Here is a 16,678-nt window from a genome sequence, read left to right on the forward strand (position 1 = left end):
ATCTTCTGTAAATACAGGTTTGTTGTCATTTACATCAGAAACATGAACAGTTATTACACTCTTGCTGGAGAGAGGTGGGCTGCCCTCATCAGTGGCAATGATGCTGATGTTGTAATGAGATGCAGTTTCTCGGTCAAGAGGACCGTCCACAACTAATGAATATGAATTCTTATAATTTGACTCTAACTTAAAAGGAATATTGGCGGAAATCTTACAGGTCACCATCCCATTTTTGCCTCCATCTTTATCAAATACTGAGACAAGAGCAATGGCGGTGCCAATTGTTGCGTCCTCTTTAACAGTATTCACCATTGACGTGACTGAAATTTCTGGTGCATTGTCATTGACGTCTAAAACTTCAATCAATAATTTAGCATGTGAGCTCATTGGTGACGAAGCTCCGTCACTGGCTTGTACTCGAAGTTCAAAAGCATTATTTTCTTCAAAATCGAGATTCTTTTTATTTGTTACAGTTCCCGTTTGTTCATCTATAACAAACAAATCTGTTTGTTTCCCACGGCCTATTTTGCTGAACGAATATAACACCTTTCCGTTGTGGCCTTCGTCTAAATCACTCGCATTTAATGTTATTATTGACGTGCCTATTTTAACATTTTCATATACTGTGGCTTTATACAGCGTTTGGCTGAAAACAGGAGGATTGTCGTTAATATCTAACACACTGACTATAATAGTCATACTTCCAGATTTAGCAGGTGTTCCTCCATCAATGGCAGTCAGTGTGAGTTCAATCACAGTCTGTTTTTCTCTGTCTAAAACTTTCTGAAGCACCAATTCAGGAGTTACGCTCTCTCCTTTGTGTGAGGCCAGAGAAAAATGTTCATTTTGTCTAAGCTTGTAGGTATTAACGGCATTTCTTCCAACATCTGCATCGTCAGCTGGATGCAGAGGAAATCTTGTTCCTGATGCTGTGTTCTCAGAAATTTCGATTTCCTGCAAAGTACTCTCAAATGATGGTGAATTATCATTTACATCTAATATTAAAATTTCAATACGGTACAATTTCAGTGGGTTATTTATAACAGCTTCTACACTCAGTGAGCATCTTTGTTCATCACCGCAAAGCTCTTCTCGATCTATTCTCTCGTTAACGTAGAGGACTCCAGTCTTTAGATTTACCTCGAAATATTTTTTCTTTGATCCAGCAACGATCTGAAACATGCGAGGCTCCAAATCCTGCACACTGATGCTCAAATCTTTGGCGATATTTCCGACAACAGTCCCCAGATTCACCTCCTCTGAGACGGAGTAAGAGAGCTGCCCAGAAACCGTTTCCCAGTAACAATCCAGCAGCACGAAGACGAAATATATCCACACAGAGCTCGATCTGCCCGGTCCAGTCATAATTATTTTCAACGGGAAAAGGCACAAAATAGATCCGGTGTTTGACAAGGAAAAAAACAAAAAAAAAAAAAAAAAAAAAATCAAAGAAACCAAACCCAGTATGTCAAGGCATCGACCTTTATTTTGGCTGATTTCCTATAAACAGCGTTACGGTTGTGTTCCATTCTCTTCCGTCTCTCTAAATCTCTTTGTCTGCATAGCCGGAGAAAAATCATCTACCTCTCAGTCTGGGAGGAGCGACAAACCACCAAAGATAAAATTCAAATGTGATGGTCTACAGTGTCTCCATGTGGACACTTGCAAAAGCTACACTCAATTTCAGTCATGTTATTACAGTTACCCCTACATAAGTGTACCCTGAAATATTCCCCACATGCACAATATTGTAATTGTAACTTTATCTTATTTTTATTATTTATTTTTCAGTAAGATCCTTTCACATCGGAGCTAACTAAAGGAAACTGCTGAACGATTTTCGTGTGACCTACTGTAACAGCTTTTTAATCCGACGAACCTTGCTAACAGAAACGAGTATTCTACAGAGGTTTTTTTTATTTTCATTCTTTCAGTATTCTGCAAATAATCTGTTTTCTCCTGTTTTGAGGAGGTCTAGCACGCACAAAAATTCCTTCAAAACCGTGGACAAGAATACTGAATACTAACACCACAATTTCTGAATAACCTGAAGTCCCTGTGAACACGAAACACATCTATATCGACATCCTGTCATGGCCGGGGAGGAAACAGGCGAGGAATGGCTGACACAAAGGACTCCGGAAGTCAGCGTAACTTAAAAGGGATTTATTTCAACGGGAAAAAACAATACAAAAACCGTTCAGAAGGGAGACGAAGGGGAACCACAGGGAGCACAGGAACACACGGGCACACAACATCAACGACGCGACAGAGAAAAAATGAAAACTGAGGGCTTAAATACACAATGGGTAATCAGGGCAAGAGGAAACAGCAGGGAACAACAGGTGAGGCAAATGAAACTAATTACACAGGGGAAGCAAAGCTAAACACAAAGCACAAGGAAATCACATTGGCAAAATAAAACAGGAAGTGATAAACCAAGGAACACGCAGACAAGTCACAACACTGGGAACATGACAAACATACAGGGAGGACAAACTCAGGAAATAAACTATTAACACAAAACGCTGGGCCAACGGCCCAGGACATGACACATCCTTGTTCATTGAAAATTTAACTAATAATAACTTCTTCACATTTTATACCTTTCAACAAGTAATATCTACGATTACTTTCTGCTTTAAACGGTTCCGTATTAGAATTTAACTCTTGACATGTAAAAATGGATTTAAAAATTCAACTTAACGAACTGAAGGTAGAGATTTAATCTGGTATGAATACAAACGTGTTCAAGACTGCATAAGACATATGGGTCAGTATACCATGGCACACAAATCCTGAAATTTCAAAGGAAAAAACATGTTCATAAACTTGCGTTCAGCAATACGGATAGTGACCCGCACGTTAAAATACGACCCAGCGGGCAGAAGCGCTTTGAATGAGAAACCCATCTACAAGAAAACGCAGCTAGTTACGACCTACTACACTTACTGTAGTGATATATTTTAAGTCAAGCGGCAGGTGATTATTATTTTTTTCTTGTGCGGCATAACAGAAAGTCGCCTCAAATGAGATCAATAAAACTTTCCCATTTCGCCTTTAAGTCACATCACAGTAAGAAAAACGTAATGCATTCACATCCTTACCCTTTCTTTGTTAGGTAAAGTCTGAGTCCTGGTAAAAGTGTCTCCTCCGTTAATACTGATCAGCTCACCATCTACAGGTGGAAATGCAGCGGGGAAAACCACTACGTCACTCTTGAGTGTGTCTGAGCTGAAACACACGTCATACTGCTGAGTAGCTTTAGAGTAAGACCAGCTCCCGTCAGGGTGGTTGGTGATCATTGGGGCGCTGTACCTGCCGAAACTGCCGTCTGTCCTGTGGCATCTGACTGCTATTAAACTGATGAGGCTCAGCAGAAAGATGACGGACACCGACACAATGGCGATCAGCAGATACAGGTTCAAATCAGAGAAACTGTCCTCCTTTATAGGCACATGTCTGAACTGAGTCTGGATTTCAACTGAACTTTCAACCACCACCACATCAATAGACACAGTAGCTGACAGGGAGGGTTCTCCATTATCAGAAACCAAGACCACCAAAGGGTGAGTTTTCAGGTCATTGTCACTCATCCTCCTCTTAGTCCTGATCTCGCCGGTGCTGGTTCCGATCCTGAACAGGTTGTTTCCTTTGGGCTCAGACAGGTGATAAGAAAGCAGCGCATTGTATCCAGAGTCTGCGTCTACAGCCCTGATCTTTGCCACAAAGTATCCCGATTCAGCAGAATAGGGGATGCTCTCACTGTTAACAGAGCCGTGCTCAGAATAGGGTGCAAGAATTGTGGGACTGTTGTCATTCTCATCCAAGATAAAAACGTTGACAGTGGCTTTGCTACTGAGCGGAGGAAAACCAGAGTCTGTGGCCTGAACTTTGAATTGGAACTTTTTGAACTCCTCATAGTTAAAAGACTGCAGGCTGACTATATCTCCTGTCTCCGAGTTGATGTTTAAGACTGTAGACGGGGGGGCTGAGTCATTGCTACTTTCTAAAATACAGTAACTCACCTTTCCATTTTCGTCCTTATCTGCATCAATGGCGGTTACTGTTTTAAGAACTGTCCCCACGTTTCTATTCTCTTTTACATAAATGTTAAATATAGGTGAGGAGAACTGAGGGGCGTTGTCATTAACATCAGAAACTTGAATGGGGATAATACTGGCGCTGGATTGCGAGGGGTTACCTCCATCATTTGCCGTTATGGTGACGTCATATCCAGAGACGCTCTCTCGATCTAGAGGGCCTTTCACTACTAATGAGTAATAGTTTTTATAGTTTGTTTCCAATTTAAAGGGAGCATCTTCATCTACTGTACAATAAACTTCACCATTCTCACCACCATCTTTGTCTACTACCGAAACAAGTGCAACAGCGGTGCCTACTTTCGCGTCCTCCTTCACCGTGTTCAGTAGGGAAGTCACAATAATCTCAGGCGCGTTGTCATTTAGGTCCAACACTTCCACCAGCACTTTACAATGAGCAGACATCGGAGGCTGTCCTTTATCACTGGCCTGTGCACGAATCTCAAATGCGGGGTGTTCTTCAAAATCCACATTTCCTTCAACTGTGAGTGCGCCGGTGTTCGGATCGATTTTAAAAATCTGCAATACATGGTCCTGCTCCTTTGTGTTTAGTGTATATATGATTTCTTTGTTGGTTCCTTCATCTGCATCTGTAGCATTTAAAGTCAGGATAGTAGTACCAATCGGAACGTTTTCAAACACACTCGCTTTATATAGCGACTTTGTAAACACTGGCGTGTTATCATTAATGTCTAAAACATTAACGATAATATCTGATATTCCAGACTTCGGCGGACTTCCATCATCTAAGGCAGTTAACCTGAGCTTTATCAGGGGCTCCTTTTCTCTGTCCAAGGCTTTCTGTAACATTAACTCGGCCGAAATACTCTCTCCTGATTTGCTTACTGCCAATGAGAAATGTTCATTAGACGACAGCTTGTATGTGTTGATGCCATTCTTTCCGACATCTGCATCGTAGGCCTGCAGTAGGGGGAATTTTATACCGGGTAATGTGTTTTCCGGAATGTCTATATTCTGTGATTTTGCAATGAAATATGGGAAATTGTCATTGACATCAAGAATATTAATTTCTATACGGTACAGCTTTAAAGGTTCGTTTATCACAGCTTCGACAGTTACCGTACATTTCACAGCTTTCGCGCAGAGCTCCTCTCTATCTATTTTGTCATTCACGTAGAGGACCCCAGTCTTCGTATTTACCTTGAAATATTTTCTTTTAGATCCAGCAACAATCTGGAACATGCGAGATTCCAAATCCTGTATGTTTAAGTGTAAATCCTTCGTGATATTTCCAACAACTGTTCCCGAGTTTACCTCCTCTGAGACGGAATAAGAGAGCTGCCCAGACGCTTCATTCCAGCAATAATCCAGTATTAGCAGCATTAAATATATCCACAAAGAGCACTTGCGACACGGGAAAGGCATTACGTCTTTCAGCAAAAACACAGCATGGATTCCAACTTGAACGTTTTTGTTTAAAATAAATAAATAAATAAAAAGCCAAACAAAGGCAGTGCATGTATCACCGATTTTCGGACTAGACAGTCGGCTGTCGCAACGTACCCACTCCTTTTACTCTCTTTGTTTCAACGCTGTGTGAACCGTCTTTGGGAGGAGCGTTCAACAAGAAAACAGAAGTCGTCATCCTCTGGTCTATACTGTCTCCTTGTGGTGATTATAATGATCTAAATTTACTGGTTCGACTAAAAGGAAAACAGTGATATATTTTCACTTCTCTGATTCAAAGACACTCAAAACTGCAATTGCAGCTTCCAAAGAGGCAAAACCAAAGTGCTCAGTTCATTGAAAGATAGCTAAAGTAAATTTGTTCTCGTTTCAGGACCACGGAGAGCACAGTGCCTTTTCTTCAGGAGGGAAAATGTTACATACTGCGTACTTAAAGGAAAGTGTCTAAAAGAAAAAGATGTTCACTAAGTTGCAGTACAATGTAAGGTGAAATGTGTTAATGGATTAAAATGGAACAAAAAATATGTCTCACAAATTGTAGTTGCACAAATTAATAATGTTACAGCATTTCTAACCAGTTAGTTATAACTGGTTAGATGATCACATCAGTGTTCTACTAATGCCAGCATACAGACCACTGGTTAAAGTCACCAAACCAGTCTGCAAGCAGGTACGAGTATGGCCGGATGGGTATTCAGAGGCACTTCAGGACTGTTTCAACACTACGGACTGGAATATGTTTAAAGAAGCTGCTACCAAATACAACACCACAGATACTCAGGAGTACTCAGATACCATCTGTTCATACATCACCAAGTGTATTGACGATGTAACTGACCTCAAGTCCATCACTGTTTGGGCAAATCAAAAACCATGGCTGACAGGAAAGGTCTACAGACTCCTGAGAGCCAGGAACTCTGCCTTCGCAGCAGGAGATCAGGCAGGCCTGAGGATAGCTAGAAACAACCTATCCCGGGGCATTAGGAAGGCCAAGAAGCAGTATTCCAGGAAAATAGCTCATCACTTTAGTGACAGCAAGGATGCACGGAGTCTGTGGCAGGGAATACAGACCATCACAGACTACAAGCCAGCTCCAAAAACCTGTGACAGCACAACCTCTATACTGAACGAGCTGAACAACTTCTTTGCTTGGTTCGAGGCATACAATAGCACACCTGCACAGAAATCCTCCACCACTCCCAGTGAACAGGTGCTGACACTGACTCTAGACAGTGTAAGGCGATCATTCAGCAAGATCAACGCCCGGAAAGCCACTGGTCCCGATAACATACCTGGCCGTGTGCTGAGAGAGTGTGCAGGGGAACTTGCAGCTGTCTTCACGGATATCTTTAACATCTCGTCCCCACCTGCTTCAAAACTACTACCATCATCCCTGTCCCAAAGAAGGTATCACCCTCCTGCCTAAATGACTACCGTCCGGTGGCACTCGCCCCCATCCCGATGAAGTGCTTTGAACGGCTAGTCATGAAACACATCAAATCCATCCTCCCTGCCTCCCTGGACCCTTTCCAGTTTGCATATCGGCCTAATCGTTCGACCGACGATGCGATCTCCGCCGCCCTCCACACAGCCCTCACTCATCTAGACACCAAGGACTCTTATGTCAGAATGCTGTTCATTGACATCAGCTCGGCATTCAACACCATCATCCCCCAACAGCTAATTCTTAAACTTAACAGTCTAGGGCTGAACACCTCACTGTGTAACTGGCTGTTAGACTTCCTGACCGGGAGGCCACAGGCAGTACGGGTCAGCAGTAATACATCCAACACCATTACACTGAATACGGGGGCCCCCCAAGGATGTGTGCTGAGCCCCCTTCTATTCACCCTGCTGACACATGACTGCACACCATCATACAGCTCCAACTACTTCTTCAAGTTTGCAGACGATACGACTGTGCTGGGCCTCATTAACAACAACGATGAGACAGAATACAGGAATGAGGTGAGCCGCCTGGCCCTGTGGTGTGGATTCAACAATCTCTCTCTGAACGTCGAGAAGACAAAAGAGATTGTTGTGGACTTCAGGAAGATGCACACCCAGCATGCTCCTCTGACCATTAACGGCACTACTGTGGAGAGAGTGAGCAGCACCAAATTCCTGGGAGTGCACGTCTCAGAGGACCTGTCCTGGAGCAAGAACACATCATCACTGGCCAAAAAGGCTCACCAGCGCCTCTACTTTCTCCGTGAGCTGAGAAGAGCTGGAGCTCCAACCCCCATCATGTGTACCTTCTACAGAGGTGCCATCGAGAGTGTCCTGACTAGCTGCATCACAGTGTGGTTTGGCGCATGTACTGCATCCTGCCGTAAGACTCTCCAGTGCATCATTAGAGCGGCTGAAAAGATCGTCGGCACCTCTTTTCCCTCACTACATGACCTACACAGTTCCCGTCTCACTCGGAAAGCCCTCTGCATGGCGGGTGATCCTACACATCCACTACACAGCTTCTTCAGCCTGCTGCCATCAAGAAGGAGAGTGCGGAGTCTCCGGGCTCGAACTAGCAGAATGAGGGACAGCTCCATTCATCAGGCAGTCAGGATGCTTAACTCTCTGCCTGCTCTGCCCCCCTCCCTCCCTCTCTTACTGCCTTAACACACAAACTTTCACACTTTTTCACATACCATTTTTCACACTGAACTCATTAAGAACTGGTTATTCTCTCAACTCAAGTTTATGTGCTCATTCAATTACACTACTGTTCATAATCGCACTACTGTTTATAATTGCACTACTGTTACACTTACACTACTGTCTATACTACAATACCGTTTATATTAGCATCAGCCTTAATGCAGAGCACATGTCACTTTACTGTCAATATCAGGGTCTCCATATATATATATATACAGTGGTGTGAAAAAGTGTTTGCCCCCTGCCTCATTTCCTGTTTTTTTGCATGTTTGTCACACTTAAGTGTTTCGAAACATCAAACCAATTTAAACAATAGTCAAGAACAACACAAGTAAACACAAAATGCAAGTTGTAAATGAAGGTGTTTATTAGTAAAGGTGAAAAAAAATCCAAACCATCATGGCCCTGTGTGAAAAAGTGATTGCCCCCTAAACCTAATAACTGGTTGGGCCACCCTTAGCAGCAACAACTGCAACCAAGCGTTTGCGATAACTTGTAATGAGGCTTTTACAGCATTCTGGAGGAATTTCGGCCCACTCATCTTTGCAGAATTGTCCTAATTCAGTTACATTAGAGGGTTTTCGAGCATGAACGGCCTTTTTAAGGTCATACCACAACATCTCAATAGGATTCAGGTCAGGACTTTGGCTAGGCCACTCCAAAGTCTTCATTTTGTTTTTCTTCAGCCATTCAGTGGTGGACTTGCTGGTGTGTTTAGGATCATTGTCCTGCTGCAGAACCCAAGTACGTTTAAGCTTGAGAACATGAACAGATGGTCTGACATTCTCCCTCAGGATCTCTTGGTAGACAGCAGAATTCATAGTTCCATTTATCACAGCAAGTCTTCCAGGTCCTGACGCAGCAAAACAGCCCCAGACCATCACACTACCACCACCATATTTTACTGTTGGTATAATGTTCTTTTTCTGAAATGCAGTGTTCCTTTTACGCCAGATGTAATGGGACACACACCTTCCAAAGAGTTCCACTTTTGTCTCATCGGTCCACAGAATGTTGTCCCAAAAGTCTTGGGGATCATCAAGATGCGTTTTGGAAAAATTGAGACGAGCTTTAATGTTCTTTTTGCTCAGCAGTGGTTTTCTTCTTGGAACTCTGCCATGCAGGCCATTTTTGCTCAGTCTTTTTCTGATGGTGGAGGCATGAACGCTGACCTTAACTGAGGCAAGTGAAGCCTGCAGTTCTTTAGACGTTGTTGTGGGGTCTTTTGTGACCTCTTGGATGAGTCGTCGCTGCGCCCTTGGGGTAATTTTGGGCGGCCGGCCACTCCTGGGAAGGTTCACCACTGTTCCATGTCTTCGCCATTTGTGGATAATGGCTCTCACTGTGGTTCGCTGGATTCCCAAAGCTTTGGAAATGGCTTTATAACCCTTTCCAGACTGATAGATCTCAATTACTTTCTTTCTCAATTGCTCCTGAATTTCTTTGGATCTCAGCATGATGTGTAGCTTTCAAGGATCTTCTGGTGGACCTTACTGTGTCAGGCAGCTCCTATTTAAGTGATGTCTTGATTGGGAACAGGTGTGGCAATAATCAGGCCTAGGTGTGGCTAGGGAAATTGAACTCAGGTGTGAAAAACCACAGTTATAGTATGTTTTAACAAGGGGGGCAATCACTTTTTCACACAGGGCCATGATGGTTTGGATTTTTTTTCACCTTTACTAATAAACACCTTCATTTACAACTTGCATTTTGTGTTTACTTGTGTTGTCCTTGACTATATTTAAATTGGTTTGATGTTCCGAAACACTTAAGTGTGACAAACATGCAAAAAAACAGGAAATGAGGCAGGGGGCAAACACTTTTTCACACCACTGTATATATATATATATATATATATATATATATATACTGTGTACATCTACTTTATTCATTCCATATGCCACTTATCTACATATCAATGCCAGGACCGCTACACGTGGGTATATATGTATGTATATATATGTATATATATATATATGTATATATATATATATATATATATATATATGTGTGTATGTATGTGTATATATATATATATATTTTTTTTATATTTATATATTTATACTGCTATAGTTTAAATTTATACTGCTATAGTTTATATTTTACAATTAGGATGGTACCGTATTTTTCTTTTTTATTTATTATGCTAATATTATTTGTTAGTTAAATGTCTACTGTTTATTGTTGCACCATTGGGTCTGAGAGTAACGGAATTTCGATCCTGTGTATGTCCTGTACATATTGCAGATTCGACAATAAAGTTGACTTTGACTTTGACTTTGATAAAAAAAAAAAATAATAATCTAAAACACAACTCCTATTGCAATTTAATATCAGACAAAAAGAGACCATTCTTATGTGGGTTTTTGCATATTTTCTGTTAAAAACATTAACTGGAAAGAAGTCTAGACTGAGCTATAGAACACGATGCACAATAAACCAACAGTAGAGGTGTTACACATTTTAATGAACTCACCCTTTCTTTAGTAGGCAAAGTCTGAGTCCTGGTAAAAGTGTCTCCTCCGTTAATACTGATCAGCTCACCATCTACAGGTGGAAATGCAGTGGGGAAAACCACTACGTCGCTCTTGAGTGTGTCTGAACTGAAACACACGTCATACTGCTGAGTAGCTTTAGAGTAAGACCAGCTCCCATCAGGGTGGGTGGTGATCATTGGGGCGCTGTACCTGCTGAAACTGCCATCTGTCCTGTGGCATCTGACTGCTATTAAACTGATGAGGCTCAGCAGAAAGATGACGGACACTGACACAATGGCGACCAGCAGATACAGGTTCAAATCAGAGAAGTTGTCCCCCTTTATAGGCACGTGTCTGAAATGATTCTGGATTTCAGCTGAACTTTCAACCACCACCACATCAATAGACGCAGTAGCTGACAGGGAGGGTTCTCCGTTATCAGAAACCAAGACCACCAGGGGGTGAGTTTTCAGGTCATTGTCACTCATTCTCCTCTTAGTCCTGATCTCGCCGGTGCTGGTTCCGATCCTGAACAGGTTGTTCCCTTTGGGCTCAGACAGGTGATAAGAAAGCAGCGCATTGTATCCAGAGTCTGCATCTACAGCCCTGATCTTTGCCACAAAGTATCCTGCTTCAGCAGAATAGGGGATGCTCTCACTGTTAACAGAGCCGTGCTCAGAGTAGGGCGTGAGAATCGTGGGACTGTTGTCATTTTCATCCAAGATAAAAACACTGGCAGTCACGTTGCTACTGAGTGGAGGAACACCGGAGTCTGTGGCCTGAACTTTAAATTGGAAAGTTTTTAACTCCTCATAGTTAAAAGACTGCAGGCTGACTATATCTCCAGTGTTCGAGTTGATGTTTAACAATGTAGACAACTGCACTGAGTCACTGCTACTTTGTAAAAACGAATAGGTCACCTGACCATTTTGATCAATGTCTGCATCAACTGCTGACACTGTTTTAATTACTGATCCTACTGGACTGTTTTCCTTCACATAGACGTTGATCACATGTTCTGTAAATACAGGTTTGTTGTCATTTACATCTGAAACATGAACTGTTACGACACTCTTGCTGGAGAGAGGTGGGCTGCCCTCATCAGTGGCAGTGATGCTGATGTTGTAATGAGATGCACTTTCTCGGTCAAGAGGACCGTCCACAACTAATGAATATGAATCCTTGTAGTCCGTCTCTAACTTAAAAGGAATATTGTTGGAAATCTTACAGGTCACCATCCCATTTTTGCCTCCATCTTTATCAAATACTGAGACAAGAGCAATGGCGGTGCCAATTGTTGCATCCTCTTTAACAGTGTTCACCAGTGATGTGACTGAAATTTCAGGTGCATTGTCATTGACGTCTAAAACCTGAATCAATAATTTGGCATGTGAAGTGAGAGGGGAAGAGGCTCCATCACTGGCTTGTACTCGAAGTTCAAAAGCATTATTCTCTTCAAAGTCAATATTCTTTTTATTTGTTACTGTCCCAGTTTTTCCATCGATAGCAAAGAGATCTGTTTGTTTTCCTCGACCGACTCCACTCAACGAATATAGGACCTCGCCATTTTGCCCTTCATCTAAATCACTTGCATTTAATGTTATTATTGATGTGCCTATCTTAGCATTCTCATACACTCTGGCTTTGTACAAACTTTGACTAAATAATGGAGGATTATCATTAATGTCCAGTACATTTACTATTAAAGTAATACTGCCTGATTTAGCAGGTGTTCCTCCATCAATGGCAGTCAGTGTGAGTTCAATCACAGTCTGTTTTTCTCTGTCTAAAACTTTCTGAAGCACCAATTCAGGAGTAGTTACACTCTCTGCTTTATGTGTAGCCAATGAAAAATGTTCATTTTGACCAAGCTTGTAACTACTCACGGTGTTTTTACCGACGTCTGCATCGTGAGCAGGATGCAGGGGAAATCTTCCCCCCGCTGCTGTGTTCTCGCTAATGTTCATTTCGTGTGACGTGCTTAGAAATGTTGGGGAATTGTCATTTACATCTAATATTAAAATTTCAATACGGTACAGTTTCAGTGGGTTATTTATAACAGCTTGTACACTCAGTGAGCATTTGGGTTCATCACCGCAAAGCTCCTCTCGATCTATTCTCTCGTTAACGTAGAGGACTCCAGTCTTTAGATTTACCTCGAAATATTTTTTCTTTGATCCAGCAACGATCTGAAACATGCGAGGCTCCAAAGCCTGCACACTGATGCTCAGATCTTTGGCGATATTTCCGACAACAGTCCCCAGATTCACCTCCTCTGAGACGGAGTAAGAGAACTGCCCAGAAACGGTTTCCCAGTAACAATCCAGCAGCACGAAGACGAAATATATCCACACAGAGCTCGATCTGCCCGGTATATTCATTATTACATTCAACGAGAAGCGACACAAAATAGATCCGGTGTTAAACATGAAAAAAAAAAAAAAAAAACAAGCAAATCAAACCCAGTATTCCAATTGAACCAACGTTCAATTTGGTTGGTTTCCTAGAAACAACACTACTGTTGTGTTCCGTTCTCTTCCGTCTCTCTAAATCTCTTTGTCTGAATAGCCGGAGAAAAATCAACTTCCTCTCAATCTGGGAGGAGCGCCGAACCACCAAAGAAAAAACTGAAATGTGATGGTCCACAATGTCCCCATGTGGACACTTGCAAAAATTACACTCACTTCAAAAACGTTATTACAATTACCCCTACATTAATGCACCCTGACATATTTACCAAAGGCGATATATTGTATCATTATTTTTTTTTAGGACAGTCTTTTCACATCGATACTAATTAAAGGAAACAGCTGATTAATTTTTTGTGTGACGTACAGCTTTCAAATTCAAGAGAACTTCTTGACACAAATTCGCACTCCACACAGTTTTATTGTCATTTTGATTTTTTTTTTCAGTATTCTGCAAATCAACCATTTTTTCTGTCTTCGGTAGGCCTACCATGCATAAAAATCATTTCAGAACATAGACAGGGATGCTGAATCCATCAATGTCTTTATTGATTGAAAATTTTACTAATAATAACTTCAATACATTCCACAATTTTCTGCAAGTAATAAGCATTACTTACTGGTCTAAACGGTTCTCTATTAGAATTTAACTCTTGATATATAAAATGGATTTTGAAATTCAACTTAATTAACTGAAGGAAGAGATTTAATCTACTGTGAAAAATATCATGTTCAAAGCTGCATAAAGTATGCGTCAGTGTAATAAGTGTACTACATGTCCGGAAAGATCCAAGAAAAAGATTGTTCAGACATTCGCGTTCAGCACCATGGATAGTGACCCGCATGTTAAAATATTAACCCGAAGACAGCAGTGATTTAGATGAACAACGCATCTACGTAAAAGAAAATAGTGCTAGTTACACTACAATTATTTTAGTATGTTTAAAGTCAAACGGAAGCATTTTTTTTTCTTGTGCAGCATAGCAGAAAGCCCGTCACTTTAAGTTACATCCATCACATAATATGCACAGCAGGAAAAATTTAATGCATTCACATCCTTACCTTTTCTTTGTTAGGTAAAGTCTGAGTCCTGGTAAAAGTGTCTCCTCCATTAATACTGACCAGTTCTGCATCTACAGGAGGAAACGGGGCGGGGAAAACCACTACGTCACTCTTGAGTGTGTCTGAACTGAAGCACACGTCGTACTGCTGAGTAGCTTTAGAGTAAGACCAGCTCCCGTCAGGGTGGGTGGTGATCATTGGGGCGCTGTACCTGCTGAAACTGCCGTCTGTCCTGTGGCATCTGACTGCTATTAAACTGATGAGGCTCAGCAGAAAGATGACGGACACTGACACAATGGCGACCAGCAGATACAGGTTCAAATCAGAGAAGCTGTCCTCCTTTACAGGCACGTGTCTGAACTGAGTCTGGATTTCAGCCGTGCTTTCAACCACCACCACATCAATAGACACAGTAGCTGACAGAGAGGGTTCTCCATTATCAGAAACCAAGACCACCAATGGGTGAGTTTTCAGGTCATTGTCACTCATTCTCCTCTTAGTCCTGATCTCCCCAGTGCTGGTTCCAATCCTGAAAAGGTTGTTCCCTTTGGGCTCAGACAGGTGATAAGAAAGCAGCGCATTGTATCCAGAGTCTGCGTCTACAGCCCTGATCTTTGCCACAAAGTATCCCGCTTCAGCAGAATAAGGGATGCTCTCACTGTTAACAGAGCCGTGCTCAGAATAGGGTGCAAGAATCGTGGGACTGTTGTCATTTTCATCCAGGATTAAAACATTGACAGTCACGTTGCTGCTGAGCGGAGGAACACCAGAGTCTGTGGCCTGAACTTTAAATTGGAACGTTTTTAACTCCTCATAATTAAAAGACTGCAGGTTGACTATATCTCCAGTCTCTGAGTTGATGTTTAACAATGTAGACAACGGAACAGAGTCACTGCTACTTTGTAAAAACGAATAGGTCACATGGCTATTTTGATCAGTGTCTACATCAACTGCTGACACTGTTTTAATTACTGATCCTACTTGACTGTTTTCTTTCACATAGACGTTGATCACATCTTCTATAAATAGAGGTTTGTTGTCATTTACATCAGAAACGTGAACGGTTGTGACACTCGTGCTGGAGAGAGGTGGGCTGCCCTCATCAGTGGCACTGATGCTGATGTTGTAGTGAGATGCAGTCTCTCGGTCAAGAGGACCGTCCACAACTAACGAATACGAATTCTTATAATTTAACTGTAGTTTAAAAGGAACATTGGCGGAAATCTTACAGGTCACCATCCCATTTTTGCCTCCATCTTTATCAAATACTGAAACAAGAGCAATGGCGGTGCCAATTGTTGCGTCCTCTTTAACAGTGTTCACCAGTGATGTGACTGAAATTTCAGGTGCGTTGTCATTGACGTCTAAAACTTCAATCAATAATTTGGCATGTGAAGCGAGGGGGGAAGAAGCTCTGTCACTGGCTTGTACTCGAAGTTCAAAGACATTATTTTCTTCAAAGTCGATATTCTTTTTATTTATTACAGTTCCCGTTTGTTCATCTATACCAAACAAATCTGTTTGTTTTCCTCGACCGACTTCACTGAATGAATATAGCACTTTTCCGTTTTGTCCTGCGTCTAAATCACTCGCATTTAATGTTATTATTGACGTGCCTATCTTAATATTTTCAGACACACTTGTTTTGTAGAGTGTTTTGCTAAACACAGGAGCATTATCATTAATGTCCAATACATTAACTATAATGGCCATACTTCCAGATTTAGCAGGTGTTCCTCCATCAATGGCAGTCAGTGTGAGTTCAATCACAGACCGTTTTTCTCTGTCTAAAACTTTCTGAAGCACCAACTCAGGAGTTACGCTCTCTCCTTTATGTATAACCAATGAAAAATGTTCATTTTGACTAAGCTTGTAGGTATTTACAGCGTTTCTACCGACGTCTGCATCGTGAGCTTGATGAAGGGGGAACTTTGCTCCGGCTGCTGTGTTCTCACCAATGTTCATTAATTGTGATGTGCTCTGAAAAGATGGGGAATTATCATTTACATCTAAAATTACAGTTTCAATACGGTAAAATTTCAGTGGGTTATTTATAACAGCTTCTATACTCAGTGAGCATTTGGGTTCGTCACCGCAAAGCTCCTCTCGATCTATTCTCTCGTTAACGTAGAGGACTCCAGTCTTTAGATTTACCTCGAAATATTTTTTCTTTGATCCAGCAACGATCTGAAACATGCGAGGCTCCAAATCCTGCACACTGATGCTCAAATCTTTGGCGATATTTCCGACAACAGTCCCCAGATTCACCTCCTCTGAGACGGAGTAAGAGAGCTGCCCAGAAACGGTTTGACGGTTATAATCCAGCAGCACGAAGACGAAATATATCCACACAGAGCTCGATCTGCCCGGTATAAGCATTATTACATTCAAGGAGAACCGGCATAAAAATAAACCCACATACAATGTAAAAAAACAAACAAAAAAACAAACAAAAAAAAATATTAAAAAATTAAACTAGTGA

General features: G+C 41.7%; 2 protein-coding genes across 15 annotated transcripts in view; both read right to left on the bottom strand.

The window, feature by feature from the left end:
* The window catches only part of LOC115787293 (protocadherin alpha-C2-like), a 195,950-nt gene that overhangs the window by 85,703 nt on the left and 93,569 nt on the right, over nucleotides 1–16,678 (bottom strand). The window contains exon 1 of one of the 14 annotated variants that reach the window (XM_030739953.1): nucleotides 14,197–16,581. The exons of 12 other annotated variants lie outside the window; for them this stretch is intronic. In XM_030739953.1, coding sequence (XP_030595813.1) covers nucleotides 14,197–16,575 — 2,379 coding nt within the window. In that variant the 5' untranslated portion in view covers nucleotides 16,576–16,581. Of the gene's footprint in view, nucleotides 1–10,665; nucleotides 13,048–14,196; nucleotides 16,582–16,678 lie in introns of those variants that run through there. One more of the 14 variants, XM_030739928.1, reaches the window with a different exon arrangement.
* Nucleotides 3,096–5,709, bottom strand: LOC115787086 (protocadherin alpha-8-like). The gene is made up of 2 exons (XM_030739658.1): nucleotides 5,628–5,709; nucleotides 3,096–5,524 (listed from the first exon to the last, which is right to left on the bottom strand). The coding sequence occupies exons 1-2, from the start codon at nucleotides 5,707–5,709 to the stop codon at nucleotides 3,096–3,098; spliced, it is 2,511 nt and encodes an 836-aa protein (XP_030595518.1).

This window comes from Archocentrus centrarchus, chromosome 10 (assembly GCF_007364275.1).
Source record: "Archocentrus centrarchus isolate MPI-CPG fArcCen1 chromosome 10, fArcCen1, whole genome shotgun sequence".
In the NCBI taxonomy this organism is placed as follows: Eukaryota; Metazoa; Chordata; class Actinopteri; order Cichliformes; family Cichlidae; genus Archocentrus; species Archocentrus centrarchus.